General features: G+C 47.5%; 1 protein-coding gene across 4 annotated transcripts in view; it reads right to left on the bottom strand.

Annotated features, from left to right (window-relative positions):
• The window catches only part of brca2 (BRCA2 DNA repair associated), a 136,195-nt gene that overhangs the window by 105,741 nt on the left and 6,728 nt on the right, over window positions 1–23,726 (bottom strand). For 3 of the 4 annotated variants that reach the window (XR_015079777.1, XM_085999333.1, XM_085999330.1), the window contains exons 4-9: window positions 22,396–22,501; window positions 18,572–18,627; window positions 18,226–18,266; window positions 18,025–18,139; window positions 11,963–12,015; window positions 5,909–6,032 (exon numbers count right to left, since the gene is read on the bottom strand). Coding sequence is in view for 3 of the 4 variants with exons in the window: in XM_085999333.1 (XP_085855459.1) it covers window positions 5,909–6,032; window positions 11,963–12,015; window positions 18,025–18,139; window positions 18,226–18,266; window positions 18,572–18,627; window positions 22,396–22,501 (495 nt within the window). In the remaining variant the exon portion in view is untranslated. The remainder of the gene's footprint in view (window positions 1–5,908; window positions 6,033–11,962; window positions 12,016–18,024; window positions 18,140–18,225; window positions 18,267–18,571; window positions 18,628–22,395; window positions 22,502–23,726) is intronic. The other variant, XM_085999331.1, reaches the window with a different exon arrangement.

The following is a 23,726-nucleotide window of genomic DNA, read 5'->3' as shown; positions in this document are numbered from 1 at the left end:
GTTGGCTTCCCTTCATTAATCCATATTTGTCCAAGTGATTGTTAATTTTGTCCCGGATTATCGTTTCTAAAAGCTTCCCCACCACCGAGGTTAAGCTGACTGGCCTGTAGTTGCTGGGTTTATCCTTACACTCTTTTTTGAACCATGGTGTAACATTTGCAATTCTCCAGTCCTCTGGCACCACCCCCGTATCCAAGGAGGATTGGAAGATTATGGCCAGTATCTCCGCAATTTCCACCTTTCTAGTACCTCCTTTTTAATCAATTTTTAGCCCATCCAGTATCTCAACTAACTCCTCTTTCCCTATGACTATCAAATCACAAATCCAATTCTATCTGTTGTCTTTTCTTGTAAACAACTTGCATTTATATAGCGCCTTTAACATAGTAAAAGATCCCAAAGTGTTTCACAGGAGTTTTATCAAACAGAATTTGACATGGAACCACATAAGGAGATAGTAGGACAGGTGACCAAAAGCTTGATCCAATAGGTAGGTTTTAAGGAGCGTCTTAAAGGATGAGAGAGGTAGAGGGGCGAAGAGGTTTAGGGAGAGAATTCCAGAACGTAGGGTCTAGGCAGCTGCAGCACGGCCGCACGGAGCAATGAAAATCGGGGCTGTGCAAGAGGCCAGAATTGGAGGAGCACAGAGATCTTGAAGGGTCGTAGTGCTGGAGGAGGTTACAGAGATAGGGAGGGGCGAGGCCACGAAGGGATTTGAAAACAAGGATGAGAATTTTAAAATCGAGTCGTTGCCAGACTGGGAACCAATGTAGGTCAGCGAGCACAGTGGTGATGGGTGAACGGGACTTGGTGCGAGTTCGGATACAGGCAGCAGAGTTTTGGGTGTGCTCAAGTTTACAGTGGGTGCAAGGTGGGAGACCGGCCAAGAGAACATTGGAATAGTCGATTCTAGAGGTAACAAATGCATGGATGAGGATTTCAGCAGCAGACGAGCCGAGGCAGGGACCGGAGACAGGCAATGTTACGGAGGTGGAAGTAGGCGGTCTTGGTGATGGAGAGGAAAAGGGGTCAGAAGCGCATTACAGGGTCAGATATGACACCAAGGATGCCAAGGTTGTGAACGGACAGTGGCCGGGGAGAGGTAAGGAGTCAGTGCCTAGGCAATGGAGATTGTGGTGGGAACTGCAGACAATGGCTTTGGTCTTTCTAATATTTAATTGGAGGAAATTTCTGCTCATCTAATACTGGATGTCAGACAAGCAGCGTGACAGATCAGAGACAGTGGAGGGGTCGAGAGAGGTGGTGGTGGTGGTGAGGTAAAGCCGAGTCTCGTCAACATACATTCGGAACCAGGCGTTGTGTTTTTGGATGGCATCGCTAAGGAGCTGCATGTAGATGAGATATACCTCCAATATCCCCTTTTACCTCACTAATGTTCTCTCTGAGCTATGCAGATCCAAGGCCTTCACCAGTGAGACTTTTGAGCTTCTACAAAGCAGCCCAGCGACTTCACTCCCTGATTTCCCCTACTTCTATAGCGAAGCAACTCCATTCAACACTATCTCACAAGCCTCCCCATCTGGCTATACCTTCCACCACCTGCTCCACCCAAACAGCTGCTGCGGTCTGTTCCCTACTTCTCTGGCACCTTCTCCTCCTTTGAGCACCTCACTTTGTTCCACCCCTCTCACATCTCCTTTAAAATCCTCATTCTCTACCACTCACCCAAGCCCCATGCACTGTTTCTCACTGAGATATCCTCACTTTTTTCCTCCTTCAGCTTCTGCACTGAGCGACTGCTGATCCTCAATTTCAACCGCCATTCATCTTGCCCTCTCTCCCTCCCTCAACCTCTCTCTCTATATAAACTTTCCTACCCATATTCACAGCCACCGCCTCGACCATGCCATCTCATGTGACCTCTCTATCCCCAACTTTTCAATCACAGACAAGGGTATCTTGGGTCAATTCCTCGTATCATTTGAATAGAGGGATAGATACTGTTCTCTGCAGCTGCGACAGGGAGCACTGAAGGCTGTGTTGCCTGCCCGGTGTCAGGGTTAAAGACATCTCCTCACGGCTGGAAAAGAACTTGGAGTGGGAAGGGGAGGATCCAGTTATTGTGGTCCACATAGGAACCAACGACATAGGTAGAACTAGGAATGAGGTTCTGCTGAGAGAGTTTGAGGAGTTGGGGTCCAAATTAAAATGCAGAACCTCAAAGGTAATAATCTCTGGATTGTTACCTGAGCCACGCGCCAATTGGCATAGGGATTAGCAGATTAGAAGGTTAAATGCGTGGTTGAAAGAGTGGTGTGGGAGGCAGGGGTTTCACTTCATGGGCCACTGGCACCAGTACTGGGGAAAGAGGGCGCTGTTTCGTTGGGACGGGCGCCACTTAAACCAGGCTGGAACCAGTGTCCTGGTGAATCGAATAACTAGGGCAGTAGACAGGACTTTAAACTAATGAAGGGGTGGGGGGAGGGGTGGGAGGATTCAGGAAAGAGTAAATTTAAAAGCAGCAAGGGAAATGTCAAGGCTCTAGAGCAGAACAGAGTTTTGAGTAAAAATAAGCAGAGTGGGTCAGGAAGGGACAGAGAAAGTAACAAAGGTAATAGGGCATCTGTGACTAGGGTGACATCAGAGAAAAGTAGAAAAAAAGTCAACGCTAAAGGCACTATAACTGAATGCGCAAAGCATTCGCAACAAAATGGATGAATAGCGCAGATAGAAATGAATAGGTTTGATCTAATAGCCATTATGGAGACGTAGTTGCAAAGTGACCAAGGCTGGGAACTAAATATTCCAGGATGCTTAACTCTTAGAAGAGATAGACAAAATGGAAAAGGAGGAGGGGTAGACAGTAAGGATCTTAGCTCAGAAAATCAAGAAGTAGAATCAGTATGGATAGAGCTAAGAAACAGTAAGGGGCAGAAAACATTGGTGGGAGTTGTTTATAGGCCCTCAAACAGTAGTTGTAATGTAGGGCAGAGTACAAATCAGGAAATTAGAGGCGCATGTAACAAGGGTAGTACAGTAATCATGGGGGACTTTAACCAAATTTGCAGTAATAGTGTGGAGGACGAATTCATGGAATGTATACAAGATAGTTTCCTAGATCAGTATGTTGAGGAACCAACCAGGGAATAGGCTATTTTAGATCTAGTATTGTGCAATGAGAAAGGGTTAATTGTAGTAAAGGGGCCTTTAGGGAAGAGTGACCATAATATGATTTTATATCGAGTTTGAAAGTGATTGAGTTAAATCCGAAACTAGGGTCTTAAATCTAAACAAAGCAAACTACGTAGGTATGAGGGGTGAGTTGGCTAAGGTAGATTGGGAAACTACATTAAAAGGTATGACGGTAGACAAGCAATGGCTAGCATTTAAAGAATACATAATTTACAATAAATACACATTCTTTTAAGGCACAAAAACCCCACAACAAAGGTGGTCCAACCGTGGCTAACAAGAGAAATTAAAGATAGTATTAGATCAAAGGAAGAGGCTTATAATGTTGCCAAAAAGAGTAGTAAGCCTAAGGATTGGGAGGATTTTAGAATTCAGCAAAGGAGCACCAAGAAATTGATAAGGAAAGAGAAAAAGGAATATGTGTAAATTAGCAAGAGACATAAAAACAAATTGTAAACGTTTCTATAGGAAGAGATTAGTGAAAGTAAACATGGGTCCATTAGAGGCAGAGACAGGAGAAATTATAATGGGCAATAAGGAAATGGTAGAGACATTAAACAAATACTTTGTATCTGTCTTCACGGTAGAAGGCATAAAAAACATTCCAGAAATAATGGGGAACCAAGGGTCTAGAGAGAATGAGGAGCTTAAAGAAATCAGTATAAGTAAAGACGTAGTACTGGAGAAATTAATGGGACTAAGTGGCGACAAATCCCCAGGACCTGACGACCTGCATCCTAGGGGTTTAAAAGAGGTAGTTGCAGAGATAGTGGATGCACTGGTATTAATCTTCCAGAATTCCCTAGATTCTGGAACAGTCCCCAAGGATTGGAAGGTAGCAAACATAACCCCGCTATTTAAGAAAGGAGAGAGAGGAAAAAATGGGGAACTATAGGCCAGTTAGCTTGACATTAGTAATAGGCAAAATGCTAGAATCTATTATTAGGGACATGGAAACAGGGCACTTAGAAAATCGTAATAAGATTAGGCAGAGTCAACATGATTTTATGAAAGGGAAATTGTGCTTGACAAATCTGTTAAGAGTTTTTTGAAGATGTAACTACAGGTAGACTACCCTTTATCCGAACTTCCGAAAACCGAAACCCTCTAAAAACCGAAGGTTTTTTCGTTCAGCGTAAGTCGTGCGCACGACTTACGCTGAACGAAAAAACCTTCGGTTTTTAGAGGGTTCCGGTTTCGGAAGTTCGGATAAAGGGTAAGTCGTGCGCACGACCCCCCGCGGACCCCGACCCCCACCGACTTACGCTGAGCGTCAGCGTAAGTCGTGCGCACGGCCCCCCATGGACCCCCCCGACCCCGACCCCCCTGCGGACCCCGCCGGCCCCGACCCCCGCCGCCCCCCCCGCCGACTTACGCTGAGCGTCAGCGTAAGTCGTGCGCACGACCCCCCGCTGACCCACCTTCCGAAATCCGAAATACTCCGAAAACCGAAACACGGCTGGTCCCGAGGTTTTCGGATAAAGGATAGTCTACCTGTAGTAGGATGGATAAGGGGGAAACCAGTGGATGTAGTGTATTTGGATTTTCAAAAAGCATTCGATAAGGTGCCACACAAGAGGTTATTACACAAAATTAGGACTCATGGGATTGGGGGTAATATATTAGCATGGATTGATTAATGGACAGAAAACAGAGAGTAGGAATAAACGGGACTTTTTCAGGTTGGCAGGCTGTAACTAGCAGGGTACCGCAAGGATCAGTACTTGGGCCTCAGCTATTTACAATCTATATTAATGACTTAGATGAAGGGACTGAGTGTAACGTATCCAAGTTTGCTGATGATACAAAGTTAGGTGGGAAAGTAAGCTGTGAGGAGGACGCAAAGAGGCTGCAGAGAGCTATAGACAGGTTGACTGAGTGGGCAAGAACATGGCAAATGGAATACAATGTGGGGAAATGTGAAGTTATCCACTTTGGTAGGAAAAACAAGAAAAGCAGAATAATTTTTAAATGGTGAGAAACTGGGAAATGTTTGCATTCAGAGGCATCTGGGTGTCCTTGTAAATGAATCACAGAAAGTTAACATGCAGGTACAGCAAACAATTAGGAAAGCAAATGGTATGTTAGCTTTTGTTACAAAGGGATTAGAGTATAAGAGTAAAGAAATCTTACTACAATTATACAGGCCACACCTGGAGTACTGTGTACAGTTCTGGTCTCCTTACTTAAGGAAAGACATACTTGCCTTAGAGGGAGTGTCACGAAGGTTCACTAAGCTGGTTCCTGGGATGAGGGGATTGCCCTATGAGGAGAGATTGAGTAGACTAGGCCTATATTCCCTAGAGATTAGAAGAATGAGAGGTGATCTCATTGAAACATACAAAATTCTTAAGGGGCTTGACAGGGTTAATGCTGAGAAAATATTTTCCCCTGGCTGGGGAATCTACAACATGGGGGGGTCACAGTCTCAGAATAAGGGGTCGGCCATTTAGGATTGAGATGAGAAATTTCTTCACTCAAAGGGTTGTGAATCTTTGGAATTCTCTATCCCAGAGAGCTGTGGATGCTCAGTCATTGAGTATATTCAAGAGAGGTCGATAATTTTTTGGGAACTAAGGGAATTAACGGATATGGGGATAAAGGTGGAGTGAGGTAGAAGATCAGCCATGATCTTGTTGAATGGTGGAGCAGGCTTGAAGGGCCAAATGGCCTACTCCAGCTCCTATTTCTTGTGTTCTTATGAATCAAGTGAAAACATGAGAAGTTAATTTAAAAGAAAAGCAATTATACTTACTATAACTTTGATCAACAGCTTCCATTTCTTCATCTTCCTCCTCCCCAATCACAGGCAGTGCACATGCACTGTTTAAACCAACAGCAAATGCATTGCATTGTGCATTTAAATTACTGTGTAAAAGCTGCAAGCAAATGAATAGTTGATTAGGATGTTAACAATAGAGATAATGGGAGAAAGTTTTTAAAGCTTCCTTTTTAAAAAAATAACCTGCAAAACAGGTTAATTACTTTGATTCCAGTTGTAAGAACAAGCAAGTGATCTGTGCTCCTGTGTGAATGCCAACAGGGCTCTATAATATACACAAGTGTGCCATTTGTCCAGCTTTTTGGTGAAAGCAGCTTGCTTCTCCCCCAGCAGTTCCCTGGTTTTCCAACTCAGCAATTTGGCAGGTCAGTATATTAATACACTGGCCCACAAGGCTACTTCCAGAATGTTTGCATTCACTTAGTCAATGGAAATACAGACTATACCTGACGAATCACATTCATTTTTTTGTGCTACATTTCAATTAAACAAATAAGTAGGAACTTAACACAATTTGAATGACCATAATTTGCATTAAGTGATTTTAAATTCAGTAGACTGTAAACAGAGACTCTACCCTCTTAGTCCATATCCTTTTACAATGCAATTTTAAAAGAATTACATCAAGTTTATTTTAAATCCTGGGCATACTGTGTTCCATTCAACAAAATCAGTTATACAACAATCTACTTTTCTAAATTGAGAAACCAAACAAGTACAATAATGTTACAGTGGAATATTTGAGGAAAACGTAGAACATCATCTACAAGTTCTCTGGAAAACAGCAAACTGAAGAACTAGTTCAAAATGGGCAGCAACACACAGGGATATTGCACATAAAGTAATTCTGTACAAACTAAATCTGAATCACTTCTACAATGGTGGTCAACATACTTTACTTCATTAAAGTCAATTTAAATATTTGTCAATCTATTGTACTTTTATTTCTTAAAGCTAAAGGGATCAAGGGGTATGGGGAGAAAGCAGGGACCGGGTACTGAATTTGGATGATCAGCCATGATCGCATTGAATGGTGGAGCAGGCTCGAGGGGCCGAATGGCCTACTCCTGCTCCTATCTGCTATGTTTCTAACTACTCCCATTACAATGACCTCGAGGATGAAAATCCTCAGCCCTTCTGGCGCACAACTGCTATAACTCTTGTAGCAGCAGAATGGCCAGAAAATAGTCCAGAATCCGAATGTGAAGTCCCAGCCTGCGTTGGGAGTTCCTATAGGGCCTTGTGAGAGACAGAGGTGCTGCCTGCCCTTTACAAGTGCCAGTCACGCAGTTATGTGACCTCAATATCCGAGAAAGTCAACGTATCTTCAGAGGTCAGCATGCCCACTGGGTAGAAGCATTATGGCTTCAACAGTGGTTGAGAGGATAACTTTAAGATTTCAGACTGGGGTTATGGCCTGGACACCCAATGATTTAAGGCCAGCTTTGTTTAATGCAACCCCCTTACAAAGGGGGCGGTCTCACTGTTCCCAGGAGTGGGGAGCACAACACCCGCTCTCCCTAGACCAGGGCATTTTGTGGCAGCTTGGGACAGGCATGCACTAGGAACACCGTAGTGGCAATGGGAATCCACATTGAGGTGACTTCCCACTGATCCAGCATACTCCAACAGGGTCAGTGGCAGTGGGCTCAATCCCAGCATAATTATAGAGATCTCTGCCTGGAGGAATTTATGGCCTTAATCGATAAATATGCACAACTACTTTTGTCATTTTTGACAGTCATTTATGCCCCCCAAAAATCCTCACCATCATAAAGGATTTTGATGAGTGACAATGTGCAGCCTGAAATTATGATTTATAAAAGACTAGCTGGAGTGCCCGGCGGTGCCGAGGCTTTTTCGAGGGCATGTTGTTGTTGGAAGAGAGAGCGAGCGAGCGACTGGGGGGGGGGGGGGGGGGGAAAGAGAGAGAGCGCGCGACTGGGGGGGGGGGGGGAAGAGAGAGCGCGATGGGGGGAAGAGGGGGGGAGGGGGGCAGGAGAGAGGGAGGGGGAAGAGGAAAGAGGGGGGGGAAAGAGGAAAGAGGGGGGGGAAAGAGGAAAGAGGGGGGGGAAAGAGGAAAGAGGGGGGGGAAAGAGGAAAGAGGGGGGGGAAAGAGGAAAGAGGGGGGGGAAAGAGGAAAGAGGGGGGGGAAAGAGGAAAGAGGGGGGGGAAGAGGAAAGAGGGGGGGAAGAGGAAAGAGGGGGGGGGAAGAGGAAAGAGGGGGGGGAAGAGGAAAGAGGGGGGGGAAGAGGAAAGAGGGGGGGAAGAGGAAAGAGGGGGGGAAGAGGAAAGAGGGGGGGAAGAGGAAAGAGGGGGGGAAGAGGAAAGAGGGGGGGAAGAGGAAAGAGGGGGGGAAGAGGAAAGAGGGGGGAAGAGGAAAGAGGGGGGGGAAGAGGAAAGAGGGGGGAAGAGGAAAGAGGGGGGGAAGAGGAAAGAGGGGGGGGAAGAGGAAAGGGGGGGAAGAGGAAAGAGGGGGGGGGGAAGAGGAAAGAGGGGGGGAAGAGGAAAGAGGGGGGGAAGAGGAAAGAGGGGGGGAAGAGGAAAGAGGGGGGGAAGAGGAAAGAGGGGGGGAAGAGGAAAGAGGGGGGGGGAAGAGGAAAGAGGGGGGGGGAAGAGGAAAGAGGGGGGGAAGAGGAAAGAGGGGGGGGAAGAGGAAAGAGGGGGGGGAAGAGGAAAGAGGGGGGGAAGAGGAAAGAGGGGGGGGAAGAGGAAAGAGGGGGGGGAAGAGGAAAGAGGGGGGGAAGAGGAAAGAGGGGGGGGAAGAGGAAAGAGGGGGGGAAGAGGAAAGAGGGGGGGAAGAGGAAAGAGGGGGGGAAGAGGAAAGAGGGGGGGAAGAGGAAAGAGGGGGGGAAGAGGAAAGAGGGGGGGGGAAGAGGGAAAGAGGGGGGGGAAGAGGAAAGAGGGGGGGGAAGAGGAAAGAGGGGGGGGAAGAGGAAAGAGGGGGGGGAAGAGGAAAGAGGGGGGGGAAGAGGAAAGAGGGGGGGGAAGAGGAAAGAGGGGGGGGGGAGAGGAAAGAGGGGGGGGAGAGGAAAGGAGGGGGGGGAGAGGAAAGAGGGGGGGGAGAGGAAAGAGGGGGGGGGGAGAGGAAAGAGGGGGGGGGAGAGGAAAGAGGGGGGAGAGGAAAGGAGGGGGGGAGAGGAAAGAGGGGGGAGAGGAAAGAGGGGGGGAGAGGAAAGAGGGGGAGCGGAGGGGGAGAGGAAAGAGGGGGGAGAGGAAAGAGGGGGGAGAGGAAAGAGGGGGGAGAGGAAAGAGAGGGGGGAGAGGTAAGAGGGGGAGAGGAAAGAGGGGGGAGAGGAAAGAGGGGGGAGAGGATAGAAGAAGAGGGGGGAGAGGAAAGAGGGGGGAGAGGAAAGGGGGGGAGAGGAAGGCAGGGGGGGGAGAGGAAAGGCGGGGGGGGGGAGAGGAAGGCGGGGGGGGGGAGAGGAAAGGCGGGGGGGGGAGAGGAAAGGCGGGGGGGGGAGAGGAAAGGCGGGGGGGGGGGAGAGGAAAGGCGGGGGGGGAGAGGAAAGGCGGGGGGGGGGGAGAGGAAAGGCGGGGGGGGGGAGAGGAAAGGCGGGGGGGGGAGAGGAAAGGCGGGGGGGGGGAGAGGAAAGGCGGGGGGGGGAGAGGAAAGGCGGGGGGGGGGAGAGGAAAGGCGGGGGGGGGAGAGGAAAGGCGGGGGGGGGGAGAGGAAAGGCGGGGGGGGGGAGAGGAAAGGCGGGGGGGGGAGAGGAAAGGCGGGGGGGGGGAGAGGAAAGGCGGGGGGGGGAGAGGAAAGGCGGGGGGGGGAGAGGAAAGGCGGGGGGGGGAGAGGAAAGGCGGGGGGGGAGAGGAAAGGCGGGGGGGGAGAGGAAAGGCGGGGGGGGAGAGGAAAGGCGGGGGGGGGAGAGGAAAGGCGGGGGGGGAGAGGAAAGGCGGGGGGGGGAGAGGAAAGGCGGGGGGGGAGAGGAAAGGCGGGGGGGGAGAGGAAAGGCGGGGGGGGGAGAGGAAAGGCGGGGGGGGAGAGGAAAGGCGGGGGGGGGAGAGGAAAGGCGGGGGGGGACGAGGAAAGGCGGGGGGGGAGAGGAAAGGCGGGGGGGAGAGGAAAGGCGGGGGGGGGGAGAGGAAAGGCGGGGGGGGAGAGGAAAGGCGGGGGGGGAGAGGAAAGGCGGGGGGGGAGAGGAAAGGCGGGGGGGGAGAGGAGAAGGCGGGGGGGGAGAGGAAAGGCGGGGGGGGAGAGGAAAGGCGGGGGGGGGAGAGGAAAGGCGGGGGGGGGAGAGGAAAGGCGGGGGGGGAGAGGAAAGGCGGGGGGGGAGAGGAAAGGCGGGGGGGGAGGAAAGGCGGGGGGGGAGGAAAGGCGGGGGGGGGGAGGAAAGGCGGGGGGGGGGAGGAAAGGCGGGGGGGGGAGAGAGGAGGAAAGGGGGGGAGGAGGAAAGGGGGGGGGAGGAGGAAAGTGGGGGGGGAGGAGGAAAGGGGGGGGGGAGGAGGAAAGGGGGGGGGAGTGGGGAGAGAGAGGTGGGGGGAAGGAGAGAGGGAAGGAGGAAGAAACCGGGCAGCCCAGACTAAAGATGGCGCTGTTCGGGCCCACATTGAAGTTCCGCCATGATCAAAGATGGCGTCACGAGAAAATTGCCGTGCCGCCAGGATCAAATATGGCGCTGTGCCGCCGCTGCATTGTACTGCTGCCAGGATGAAAGATGGCCGGGCCCAGTTGCCGGGGTAACCCTCCTCCCCTCCCGATCTCCAGAGCCGGTTGCCAGGTTAACCCTTGAGGGGGGTGGGGGAGAGGGGATAGGGGCAGAAAGAAAAAAAAGCTGTCTGCCAGCCTTCAGGGCGGGTGCGGCCAGCCTTGAAGGTGCATGAAGAAGCCGGCGGCCATTTTCTCATGTCGGTTGGAAGCACGGAAAAAAAAATTTTCTTAATTAAAAACTGCAAAATTTGTTTACTTTTCAAAAAAAGTAGCTGCAAGGTACAAAATCGGAAATCTTCTAACTTTAAATGTTCTTTCCTTAAAAACTTTCGGTTTTTGTATATCTTCTTTCCTTAAAAAACTTTCGCCTTTTGAAAACCGAAAGTTTTTTAAGGAAAGAAGATATAAAGTTAGAAGATATACAAAAGCCGAAAGTTTTTAAGGAAAGATATAAAGTTAGAAGATATAAAAACTGAATTATTTATTCTCTATCTCTTCACTTACGTTGCAATAGTTGCTGCAGTCACTCCAGTGCTCACGAAGACTAAAGTAACTTTTATTTATTCTGTCTTATTAAGCATCAGGCCCCGCCCACACACGCCATAGGATTGGTCAACCATCACGTGATGGGGGAGACCGAAGGGGGGGGGGGGGGGGGGGGGTGGGAGGAGCTTGCCAGAAAACAATTGCCTAGGGTCCAGCATGGCTGGCAACAGACGCCCAGGCTTAGAGGCCTACCTGCAAAAACGGGGAAAGGTAGGAAAATTAATGAGATTAGATAAAAGATTTAGAAAGTAATTAACTTTTTTTTACAACAATTTCTGAAAGAAATTAACTTTTTTTAAAAAGAATTTCTGTTTTAAAAGGAACTTTTTTTTTTAAAGACGCAGAAAGCGGGAAAAAGGAAAAGTTTGGAATCAAGATGGCGGCGACTCACCTCGGTTCAGAACGATAAGGCCCGCCCACACAGGCACCGATTGGTGGACCGTCAGGTCACCGAAGCGTAGGATTGGTCAATCGTCCCGTCACTCGACCGTAGGAGGGCCTGGCCGCACGCGCCAGGAACCCGCCGTACGATTGGTCGACCTGGACGTCACTCGATGCTAATGAGCGGAATGTTGAACGTTTTTTGGATACCGCGGGCGCAATTTTTGTCCGGCCGAAACGTAAATACGCTTAGGACGGTTCTGGAATCGTCAGCTTTCTTTCGACGTAACGCACGTGTAGGTACGCTCTATAACTTTCGAGTTAATTCAAGACAGACAGACAAAAAGACAGACGGAATGACAGACAGAAGTATCCTTTTATATATATAATATAGAAGCTAGATAGATAAAAGCTCCCATACTCATACACTAATCGATACACAAGCTTACCAAAGGCACTTGTACTTCCTTAGGCCTGTCTTGAAGCAAGTCATTTTCTTTGGCTGAAAAATGCAACAAATTAATTAACCGGTGGAGTGCACAGAATTATTTGAAAATAAACAAAGTGAATCTGTTGTGAGCACTTTTTAGCCTTTATAGTCAGTCATTCCAAACCTGGAAGTTGTTAAAACCCAGATTCCAATGCTATTGCCTGAAAACCAAGGAATATGTTCCTGGGTTTGATGGGGTCAGGATCTAGGTGACATTTGTGGTTTAAGAGCAGGAGCTGAAGTTCAGGAATTCACTGCCAACCACCAAAATGCATTTGACTAATGGCAATATAGAGGCAGCGGAGGCAAACAACACAGCAGGACCTTGGTGAATTTCGACAGCATGCCCTTTCTTAAGAACTGAAGTCAGAAAAGCTTGCTATGCAGTAAAAGTGGGAGAAGAGTAGTTTATCAACAGAAGGAAGTCACAAAGAGAGGAATATGTTGGAGGGTTGAAAGTGTAAGGCAGAGGAGGAAGCTAAAAAACAGGGAGCAAAGAAAAAAAGTCATAAAAATAAAAGTGTACGGTGGAATCTAGGAAGATAAACATAAAATTATTAGGACTGAAATGGAAGTCTGAGACAAAGAAACAGAAAAATCTAAACAAAGGAGTAGAGCCAGTACAGCTGAAATAGCAAAACCCAACTAAAGCAGTGCACAAGAAAGAACTGTTGCTTAACAAAAGGTGCAAGATGAACGTTCAATGGTTGCATGACAGGGACTCCTAAACAAAATCAGATACTGAAGTCAAGAAATGAAAAGTAGAACTGAAGTATAATCAGGCATGTGACAGGAGCAGGACAAATAGATTTTATGGAATAGGGCAGTTATGAAGATGCAACAAAACTGGAGAGCAATTAACTCATTCCACAAGATCAATTACCTGGAAAAAAGCCAACTTTGGAACATAATTAGATTAGAAGACAAATGGTAAGCAAAAACTGTGAAACAAGCGAGATATTGCAACTTAGACGGTCTGCAAAAGAACTATGAAGATTAGTGTGGATTGTGTGTGGCTCAGTACTAATGACTATTATCATTAGACTCCAAGGCCTAGAAATTGGGTATAGCCCCGCTTGAGGCGTTAGAACTGGCGCTGCGCAAAGTTTATAGCCAGACGCAACTTATCGCCGCCTGGCGCGATATTGGGTTGCATCGCCCCCAAAGGTGATTGAGGCGCGACTTCAGACGTTGCACGGGACTCCTAAGGCGCAAAACTTCCGGCGCAACCCAATATCGGCGCGGACAGCGCAGCGCAGGTGCTCTCAATTACCGAAAACCACGAGACTTCCAGGCGCCGGCCGGCTCTTAAAGGGGTGGGTCAGTCAGCCTCAGCTTCCACACTCTGTGCCTTGTAGGCCTCAGAATCGGCGCAGGCCCTTCTCTGGCGCAAAAACCGTGGACCAGATGGAGAAGGTGAGACAGAGAGCAGAGCGCTTCAGCAATGAGGCTCTGGAGCAATTGGTGGCCGCAGTTGAGCGCCGTCGAGATGTTCTGTACCCAGACAATGGCAGGAGGCCGAATCAAAAGGAATACCGCCGAGCTTGGAGGGATGTTTCTCAGAGGGTCAACTCCAGCAGCATGGTGACCAGGAGCCCTGTACAGTGCAGGAAGAAATTCAACAACCTCACTCGGGTCATGAGGGCGAGTGGTGTTTATTCAAACTTCTGAATCCCTCCATCTGCACCGGACTTTATGGCTACAGGGTGCATGATGCCCCAATGGCCATGTGTCAGCAAGCACCCATGGCCCTTTCTGGGCACACACATGCACATTTGACTCAGGGCGTCATGTAAGGGCTCTTCCACCATGGGGGGCATGAGATGATCACTCAGGGCATCATGTAACATAACTTCCCCTTCTTTCCCCTGCAGTCCAAGTTGGCGAAGAATCGCAAAGACCAGCTTCGAACCGGTGGAGGACCTCCACAAGTGGTCACTCTCACGGATCTCGAGGAGAGAGTGCACCAGATTCTTGGAGGACGTCTGAGTGGTCCTGTTACCACTGCAGCTGCCGACCCCATTGTCGACAGCGATGGTAAGGTTCTCACCTTTTACAGCTGTCTCCTTCCACTTGGTCCCCCCGTCAGCATGCTTTCTCACTGTGGAGCCATGTCATAGCCTTGCCGCAATCTGGCATGCCTTGCTGCCAACCTGTCCTTTTGCTAAAGCCACTCTTCCACCTCCCTGCTTTCAGATGCTGCATCACCAGCTCGGGATCTGGGCCCTGAAGCTGCCAGTGCCAGTGCCTCCGGAGGCGAGGATCAGGAGGAAGCCGGACCATCCGTTCCAGCTTCAGGGGAGCCTTCACATCTGCAGACTGGGGATAGTAGTTCCCTGGAGGGGAGGGGCTCTGATGAGGAGCCAGTTGCCGGAACAAGCAGCCTGCAGCAACGCGAAGGGGGTAGGCAAGTTCAGCCACCGGCTCCCCGGAGGGCAAGGCAGGGAACGATGACTGCTGCACAGAGTGCAGAGGAGGTGCGGAGTCTGGCTGAAATGAGCACCCAGGCCCGGCTCAGGCACACTGAGCTTATGGCTGCAGTGGGGAGGATGCCTCAGTCGATAGAAACACTGGCAAAGAGTGTGTTGGACTTTGGCGCAGCAATGGAGAAGACTGTCCAGGGCTTCGGGGCAGCAATGGAGAGGACTGTCCCGGGCTTCGAGGCCGCTATGGAAAGGACTGTTCAGAGCTTCGGACAATCCCTGGACTGCTCTGGCCTTGTCCGAAGCAATGGAAAGAACTGTCCAGGGCTTCTCCGAAGCACTGGCACCTGCCACACAGGTCCTCACTGCTGCCACGCAGTCACTTGCTGGCCTCGTCCACACCCAGATTGAGGCAACGCGAATTCTCACTGCTGCCACCCTATCTGCATCAGTTAGGATCACCCCGGGCCCTTCCAGTACCACACGAGGCCAGGAATCAGTGGAGCAGTCGATTGTGGCGGATGAGCCGAACCGGTCCCCTCAGAGCCAGTGTGTCGTCCGACCATGGTGCAGGTGTCCTCTCTCGGCAGGTGACCATTGCTCATGCCACCGCTGGAACGTCTGCAGTGCAGCTGCCATCACCTGCAGTGCACACTGCTTCCAGCGATGCCCAGATCAAGCAGCCAGCCTCCGCACCCTCCAAGCCCAGAGGTCATCCAGGCCGTCCCTCAGGGGCTTCTGCGATTCCAGACAGTCAGCAGGCGTCCCCCAGCCTTGACGCCGCCACTGGGGTTCAATTACGTAGGAGCAGCGGGGAGGGAAGGGGCCGACCGCGAAAGAGAAGTCGGTCTCCATCAAGGGGCCAGCAGTAGAGGGAGTTGCTGAGACGTTTCTTCCTCCAAATTCAAGGACGCCCACACCTGTTGTGATTGTTTGTGATGGTTTGTTTAGTTTTGCGGTTTTGCCGAAGAGTTCACTGTTATTTTGTTAGTTATGGTTTCTGTTGACATGACGTTATGCTGGAAGGAAGCACTTTTTTGACAATAAAGAATTTTTTAAATTTACAATGGTACTCGTAACTATTTACACTCATGGTGGCCTTCATAGGCTTTGTACGATCCGAAGTGCGCATGACGAATGACAGCCATCATTCCGTCAGAGGGGCCTAGAACCGAGTCCTTATGAGCCTCTGACGGACGGCCCTTCCAGTTTCAGGAGCCCTCCCATCTTCCTCCTCCTCCTCGTCCGCATGCTCCTCGTCCGCCTGCTCTTCCTCCTCCTCCTCGTCCGCCTGCTCTGCTGGACCTTGAGGGTCGGCTGGCATTGGCTGGGTTCGTCGAATGGCCAAGTTGTGGAGCATGCAGCAGACGACGACGACGCAACCTACTTGCTCCGGCGAGTACTGCAGGGCTCCCCCCGAATGGTCCAGACAGCGGAAACACTGTTTGAGCACACCAATAGTGTGCTCCACAATGTTCCTGGTCGCCTGATGGCTGCTGTTGTAAAGCTCTTCTGCCGGGGTGGTGGGCAAACAGAGTGGGGTCATGAGCCATGGGCAGAGAGGATAGCCCTTGTCGCCCAGAAGCTCGCCTCGTGGGTGAGCCGGGCCCTCAAAATGGTCAGAAACTGAGGTCTGCCGCAGGATGAACGCATCGTGGCTGCTCCCAGGGAATTGTGCGTTGACTGCCATGATCATCTGGCAGTGGTCACAGACCAGCTGCACATTGAGGGAGTGGAACCCCTTGCGGTTACGGAACTCCTCCGGATTCTGCAATGGCGCCCGCAAAGCCACGTGTGTGCAATCAATGGCCCCCTGCACCATGGTGATTAATTGACGCCTCCTTCTATAGAGGGCAGCTGTCACTTGCCGGATGCAACAATGCACTGCAAATTGTGTTATATTCGCAATGTCCCCAGTGGCTGACTGAAAGGATCCACTTGCGTAAAAGTTCAGGGCAACAGTCACTTTGACGGCAACCGACAGAGAGGTCCTGCCCTGTAGACGCGGCTGCAGATCCTCAGCAAGCAGGTGGCACAGCTCAGTCACAACCTCCTTACCGAATCTGAGCCTTCGCAGACACTGCTCCTCGGACATGGTAAGGTATGACACCTGCTGCCTGAAAACTCTCGCAGCGTATCGTCGGATTGGCCGACCTCCATTGCCCCTCCTCCTTCTGGCCAATCCCAGCCCTCTCTCCCGCCGTCTCTGTGCCCCTTCCAAGTGTCCGGCCATGTGGACGTTCCCCTCCAAAGCAGCTCCCATTGCTATGCCAGACAGGCAACACGCAGTAATGTCTAGCACTCCAACTGCTCCGGACAGGCCTGCAGGTCCCAAGTCTTCGAAGGCTAAATCCGAAAAATAGTGTGCAACAGTAGTTCACAACTCACCAACTCTCTCCAGCAACGAACAGAATGAACAGGCCAAGTGGCTGCAGCTTTTATACTAGAGCTGTCCCCTTTAAATAGCGCCCCCCGACTCCGAGAAGGGCCTGGGAACGTTCCATCCAACTGTCACTAATAGCGCCAGGCGGAAAGGTTCCGGGCGCCACCGAATATCTGGTCAGGGGCGCCAAAAAGGCGTTGCACACTGAAATGACGTCATGAACTGCCTGCGCACGCGGGCGCGCGCTAAGAGTTAGCGCTGGCGCTAAATGGATACGCAATATGGGAGGTGTCGCTATCTTCATTGCGCCCGCCTGAACATTGGGTAATGCCCCAATTCTTGGGCTCTTTAGGCGCTAATCGCTGGCGCAAACAACCGAATTTCTAGGCCTTGCAAGAGTCAAGTTACTTTTACATGTACGGTCATGAGCTCAACTGTATCCAGATCGAGGATTGTGTGTGACGAGGGTATGCAATAAACCACAGTATAGTTATTGGATCAATTAAAAAAATGAAATGCTGGAAATAAACATTTGTCTAATAAAGTTCATTTAATGTTAAACTTTAACCTGAAATTTCTCTCCTACGATATTAATAATGTAGTGTATTCAACTGTGATTTCGATTCTACACATACAGTATTTTAAAAATGTTCATTGCTAATGCAATAAAACATTATTGATAAAATTTTGAATTAACCAAATCAATCAACCATCTACAGAAATTAACTGAATATTATTGAAATATTAAATAAAAACAGAAAATGCTGGAAATACTCAGCAGGTCAGGCAGCATATGTGGAGAGAGAAACCGAGTTAACGTTCCAGCTACATGACCTTCTGCCAGAACTGGAAAAAGTTAGATAATACAGGTTTTAAGCAAGTGCAGAGCAGGGAAAGGGTGGAAGGCATGAGACATTAAATGACAAAAGGGATGATAGTGCGAGACAAAAGGAGATGGTAATGGGACAAGTAAAGAGACAAAAGATGGGTCTAAAAGGAGATGGTAATGGGACAAGTAAAGAGACAAAAGATGGGTCTAAAATTAAACTTTAAAAAATTAGTACAAAATCTGGCTGTCTTTTCATAACTGATAATCTGTGCAGTTGGTAAAAAATATCAAATATAAAAACTGACAGCACTAAAAAGCATTTGCTGAATTACATAAAGCATTACTTTGTCTCCGTTTCTAAGGCTGAAATTGGTTTCACAGCTCACCTTTACATATAATGACTGTTGGAGTTAATGATGAAGGAGTTGCTAATGAACTAGTCCAAGACATGTCTGGATCCACTTCAACTCCAAGGCTTTCCGAAATCTGCTTTGACATGACCTATTTAAGAAATAAGGTTTGCAATATTTTTCTTTGAAACAAAACAACAAAAAACAACAAAAAAATCAAATTGAATGAATCCTTACCTCAGATGATACTGGAGGGCTGAAAAATGAACATCCATCATCTGGAATAAAATATTTTTTTAAATGAAGAACATTTTTGTACTTCAGTATAAATTTAATTTATATTTTACGGAAAATTGTGACAAAGTGTGACTCTGTTTATCAGTTGTTTATTTGCCTGTATGAAGAGATACATGTTTTACTCCCAGTTGTCAGACTTAATCTTTCTAATTAATCTAATTTTACTTTGACAGTTGTATGGCTGAACATATTAGACAATTTCCTGGTCAACAGTTTGAAGTTCCATGAGCATCTGGACAAGTTATTGCTGGATTATTATAGGAAATCACACAGAAAGTACACCCACCTTGGATAGAATAAGTACGCTGTGGAGTCCTGTATGTATTGTGCAAGAAAGCAGGGCTAGAATGATGTAAAAAAAAAAAGAATTAACCTCTGGATTTTTTTTGCTGAATTTGTATGCCATATTCCCATATTCCTAGTTACTATGAGAACTGATTTACGGAGCATTTTCTTTTCCTCTTCCGTGATATGATCACTCATACCTACAGTATCTCCTCTTGTCAGGCGGAATGGATGTTATGTGTGTGGGAGTAACTCTCAAAAAACTTGATATGCATTTTTTATGCGCAATACGAATTTGTTGGGATTAAGTGTAATGATGAAAGCTGACAGTTTTAGATTAGATTCCAGAACTGAAATAAACCTTGGTGACCTGCATTTTTGACATACCAACTTAGGATCATTTATTGCCATTATAAATGTCAAACTGAGACAGGAACCCCACAGTTCTTTAGTTTAACGCAGAAATGCACAGTATCCTTTCACTGATGTTATTCCTCCGTCACAACTCAAAATAATTAATATTTTCTATTAGACCTCAAAGGGTGCTAAAGTGGTATTCTCACTCTCTTTGGAAAAACAAGACCACCCTCTATAGTGTGACATTTTTTCTTTCTTCCACACCATCCATCTTATAGCCTTAGTGAGACTGCCAATTAATGCTAAAATAAAGGACAGTTTTTTGCTGTAGACTCATACTACTGTAACTAGGAATTAAATTCAGCCTACCTAGATTTATTTTTCATAGGACCCTTACAGCCAGCAAACAGTGGAAACTTTCATTCCATCAGTTTGAGTTGGATTTGATTCCAAGTTGCTGAAGTAACTGTGCCACATAATTCCCTTCCCCTTTAGCTTTTCTAATCTTTTTTGTGGTTATTCTAAACATTCATTTATATTTATCTGGCTTGTGTTTCTATTATCTCCCCTGTAGATACTTTTTTCCCCAAAAGTTTCAAATTTGATTTAATCTCCCTATCCATCCATAGACCCCACCCCCACCCCACCCACAGTGGGGGTAAAATTCGGTTGCTTTGCGCCTCCCGTTAGTGCCCTCGAAGAGGGCACTAACAGGGCGCAAAGCAACTAGCACCCGGGCGCGGCGATGTTTGCGCTGCTCGCGAAATTAACCAGACATTTTGCAGTGGCGCTAAACACTCGCAGATCGTGACATCAGTCGAGCGTGCAACGTCCCGGACTGGATATTGAGTGGAACCTTCCTGCCTTTCCGCTTGCCGCTAGCAACACAGGTAGAGGGGAACGTTTTGCAGTCGGGAAGGGACTGGGGGAGCGCCATTTAAAAGCGGCTGCTTCCTGCCTTTTTTTGTCGGCAACATTTTTGCAACACACTTTCTGAGAGAGAGAGAGAGAGAGAGAGAGAGACTTCTGGAGAGATTCAACGCTGTGTGAAGAAGTTTTGGGTACTGAGCAGCACTTTGCAGGTTCATTTTGATTTGACCTTCCTCACATCGATTTAGAAGAGACTATGGGGGCTGCACTCTGAGCTCTTTCCCTGGATCTCTCCATTGTTCTTTCCAGCAGAATTGATGTACAGGTCTCTCCAGGCCGAGATTCAAGGCTGCAATGAGCAGGGTGTGGATGGAGAGCAAGATCGACCCTCCCCTTTAAGAACTGGCCGGCGCCAGTGTGTCTCCGTGTTCCATTGCTGACTGACATCACATGAGCTTCACCAGCGCTCTGAGGAAACGCCTCGCTCCTCGGCGTTAGCGCCTTGAGAGCTGTGTAGCGCCCGATTTATTGCTCCAATCACCTCCAGGGGCGATAGAAGCCAAGTTTGGAGTCGGAGGCGATAATTAGCACCAGGCGCTAAACTTTGTGCCCGGCCGATAATTGCACCCCAAACGGGCGATACTGAATTTCTCCCCCAGTATCTTTTTTCCTTACTGGAATGCACTTTATTTGTAACCTTTCCATCTTCTGTTTAAATAGTTTTGAATAGTGATTTATGGTTTTATTTGTCAAATTATCCTTTCATTTAATCTAGGAAAGGTCCCTTTGTAGTGCTACAATTTGGCCCGGGATTTGTGGTCCTGATGGCAGCGAACTGGCAGCATTCACCGTCATCAGGACTGCAACGTCAGGATTTGTTGACATCACAGCAGGATTCCCACTATACTACGTTGATTTGAATTACACCTCGGAAAACCCGAACTTCTCGACACAGAGATCACGAGATCTTTGTGCGAAGCTTACTTCAGGGCCAGTGGCAAACGCCCTTGCTTCACCGCTGACCACAAATTCAGGGCCTTTGTTTTTTGCAAGTAACTCTGTCCTCGACTATTTAAGTGTAAGACACCAGTAGAGAATAGCTGCTGGCTGAAACAGAAGCAGGGGAACAGGTTGTCTAACCAGGAGATTAAAAAAAATAAATCTACTTAAAACCAAGCAACGCATCCATTTTAACCAAAAAATTCCCCCACCTCCAATTAAGGAATGAAGAAAGAAAATGGAAGACATTCCACGTGAAATCCTTCAAAAAGGTGCTCATACATGATACTATATCACTATGCTGTACAAAATAATTCCAGTATCACAGTTCTTCCTCCAGAACATACAAATTACAGAACTACAATTTTCACAAAAGGAATGTAAAATAACCATTTGGAGGTGCATGATACTTGGAGGATAGTCCTGTTGAAGAACAGAGCGTCTACAATATAGGACCTTCTTCATTTGCATTCTCTACATACTGAAAGTTTTATAATTCAGTAGTGCCCAGTCAATAATGTAATTGTCAGCAACAAAAAAAGTAATGTGCTGGAGGACATGGGTTTGCATGCACAGCACCCCTCTCTGCTTATTATCTGGTTGTTTATCTCATTGCTGTTTGTGGGACCCTGCTATGTGCAAACTGGGTGCTGCATTTTCGTACATTACCGCAGAGACTACACTTAAAAAGTACTTCATTTAAAAGACACTATATAAATTCAAGTTCTTTCCGTAAATTGATTTTAAAATTCTCGTCTTTATTTTCAAATCCCTCCATGGCCTTGCCCTCACCATCGCTGTAATCTCCTCCAGCTCTATTATCCTCCAAGATATCTCCGTTCCTCCAATTCTGGCTTCGTGCGCATCTGGATTTTCATTGCTCCACCATTGGTGGCCATGCCTTCAGCTGCCTATCCCAAGCTCTGGAATTTCCTCCCTAAATCTCTCCGCTTCTCTCTCCTTTAAGGTGCTCCTGAAAACCTCTCTCTTGTCTACTATCTCCTTATATGGCTCAGTGTCAAATTTTGTTTGATAATGCTTCCATGAGGCGCCTTGGGACATTTTACTACGTTAAGGCACAATATAAATGCAAGTTGTTGTTTCTGAGGAAAGGAGCAATATTTGTGTGTAAACATTGAACATTGCATTGGTTCACGTTCTGACCGACTCCTCTTATCTTGCCTATTCTGGTGAGATCATTGAACATCTTCCAGTATTGAGCAGCTGTGTTGGGGTTACAGGAGGTGGCACTCACAGCCAAGGTCACCTCCTTCCACTGGGCCTGTACGATACCCATTGAGGGGCTTTGCTGAATTTCAGCTGGTAACACCTCAACTAGAGAGCTTTAAAAATTTGGGATCTGGAATTCCCACCACTCCCCACCCTCAGAATCAAGCTCCCAACAGATGGGGAAAATAGCACTCGGAGCCCCCCCACAATCATATTAAAATAAAACTGACCCTTGAAAATAGGATGGGGTCACACCACCAGGTGGAACTCCAGTCCCAATACATTTTTGGCAGTAATCTTACCCAGGAAGAAAATCTAGCCCAGAGTGCCTTACACTAAAATAAAGAGAAAGAGAAGAATAGAACATACCTTTTCATTAAAGAAATATCAAAGGTTGGACTCGAAGTTTCATGTTGGCTTGCCTTGCACCGAGGTATAGTTCCTTGTACCATAATAGAATAACTACTGTTTTCTGCTAAATGCAAATTCACACCAATTGTCTTGTTACATAGCTGTAAAATTATTTCATTCATACTCACATTAAAATTGAGATCAATTTTATTCTTAGCCTTGCAGTATGTTAGCACTAACTTAATATTAGAATTATATGATTGCTGTATATTGATGTACAAAAATGATTGGATTCAGGCTCACATCTACATTTTCCCAGTGAGTTCCTACATTCCACCAGTTATTAGGCAGAGATGCCAAACAGAAGGCTGGTATTTCCCTACAGGGAGGGACAGGAAACTGGATAATAAGCTATGCAAGATAGCTCTCTCATTTCCTACAAGACCATTACAGTGCAATGTTGACAAACTTCTGACTCTAGGAGGGGGTCATCTGTCTGCCTGCTTGGCTCTTGAAGTGAATGTGGCATAGTTAGATGTACAGTAATACTATTCATTTAAAAAAGGGGAGAAGGAAAGACCAAGGTAATTGGCCACAACTTACATTTCAAGAGAGAAAAATATTAATGTTACTTATTGAAGATTTGTGGGAGTTTTTTTACTTTTTAAAATCTACTGTACTAGTTTTTCTGTGCCATGGAATAGTGGGGAACAGGATCTTCAATGGGAAAAGATGTGAACAAAGGTGACCTGGTGTAATCCTATTAGATGTATTCCAATAAGACATTGGTTCTGATGGCACCCATCTCATCATCCTCAAGATGTGCTTACCGTGTCTTATGCAGTCTCCGAAGATCGATCTTTAAGAAAGGTGATCCTGGTTACCTTTCAAACTACTGCCTTATTGCCTTTATATTAGTATGTTCTAAGATTATGGGATCTGCTATTTGCTTTCAAATTTTTACCTTGTAAGTTCTGGCCTAACTTGTGATTGCCAGTATGATTTTTCGCATTGCTGTTGACATTATTGCTCATCGGACCTTCCAAATCACCAAAGCATCTCTGGAGCTCTGTTCTTGAACACTTTGGTGAATCATTTGTAATTGCCTTAATCTCTGCTGGGGCCCGAGACTGCACTTCTAAATAAAGGATGATATGGTCTTCCACCAGAGCCATATTCATGGTCATTTATTTTCCTCTCAAATTGCTCTACTTCTGCTGTAGTTGGCAGCTAATCCCTTGCCTCTTCAGTATCCCTTAACGCTTTATGAAGTCGAAGTTTGTTCACGACTTGAATACTGCTCCTCTCGATCTTTCACCTCTTGTTCCTTCTAAATTTCAAATATTCTA

Source organism: Somniosus microcephalus, chromosome 10, assembly GCF_052327205.1.
Source record: "Somniosus microcephalus isolate GS21.2 chromosome 10, FLI_Smic_1.0, whole genome shotgun sequence".
NCBI classification, from domain to species: Eukaryota; Metazoa; Chordata; class Chondrichthyes; order Squaliformes; family Somniosidae; genus Somniosus; species Somniosus microcephalus.
This window is presented reverse-complemented; position numbering and strand designations above follow the sequence as displayed.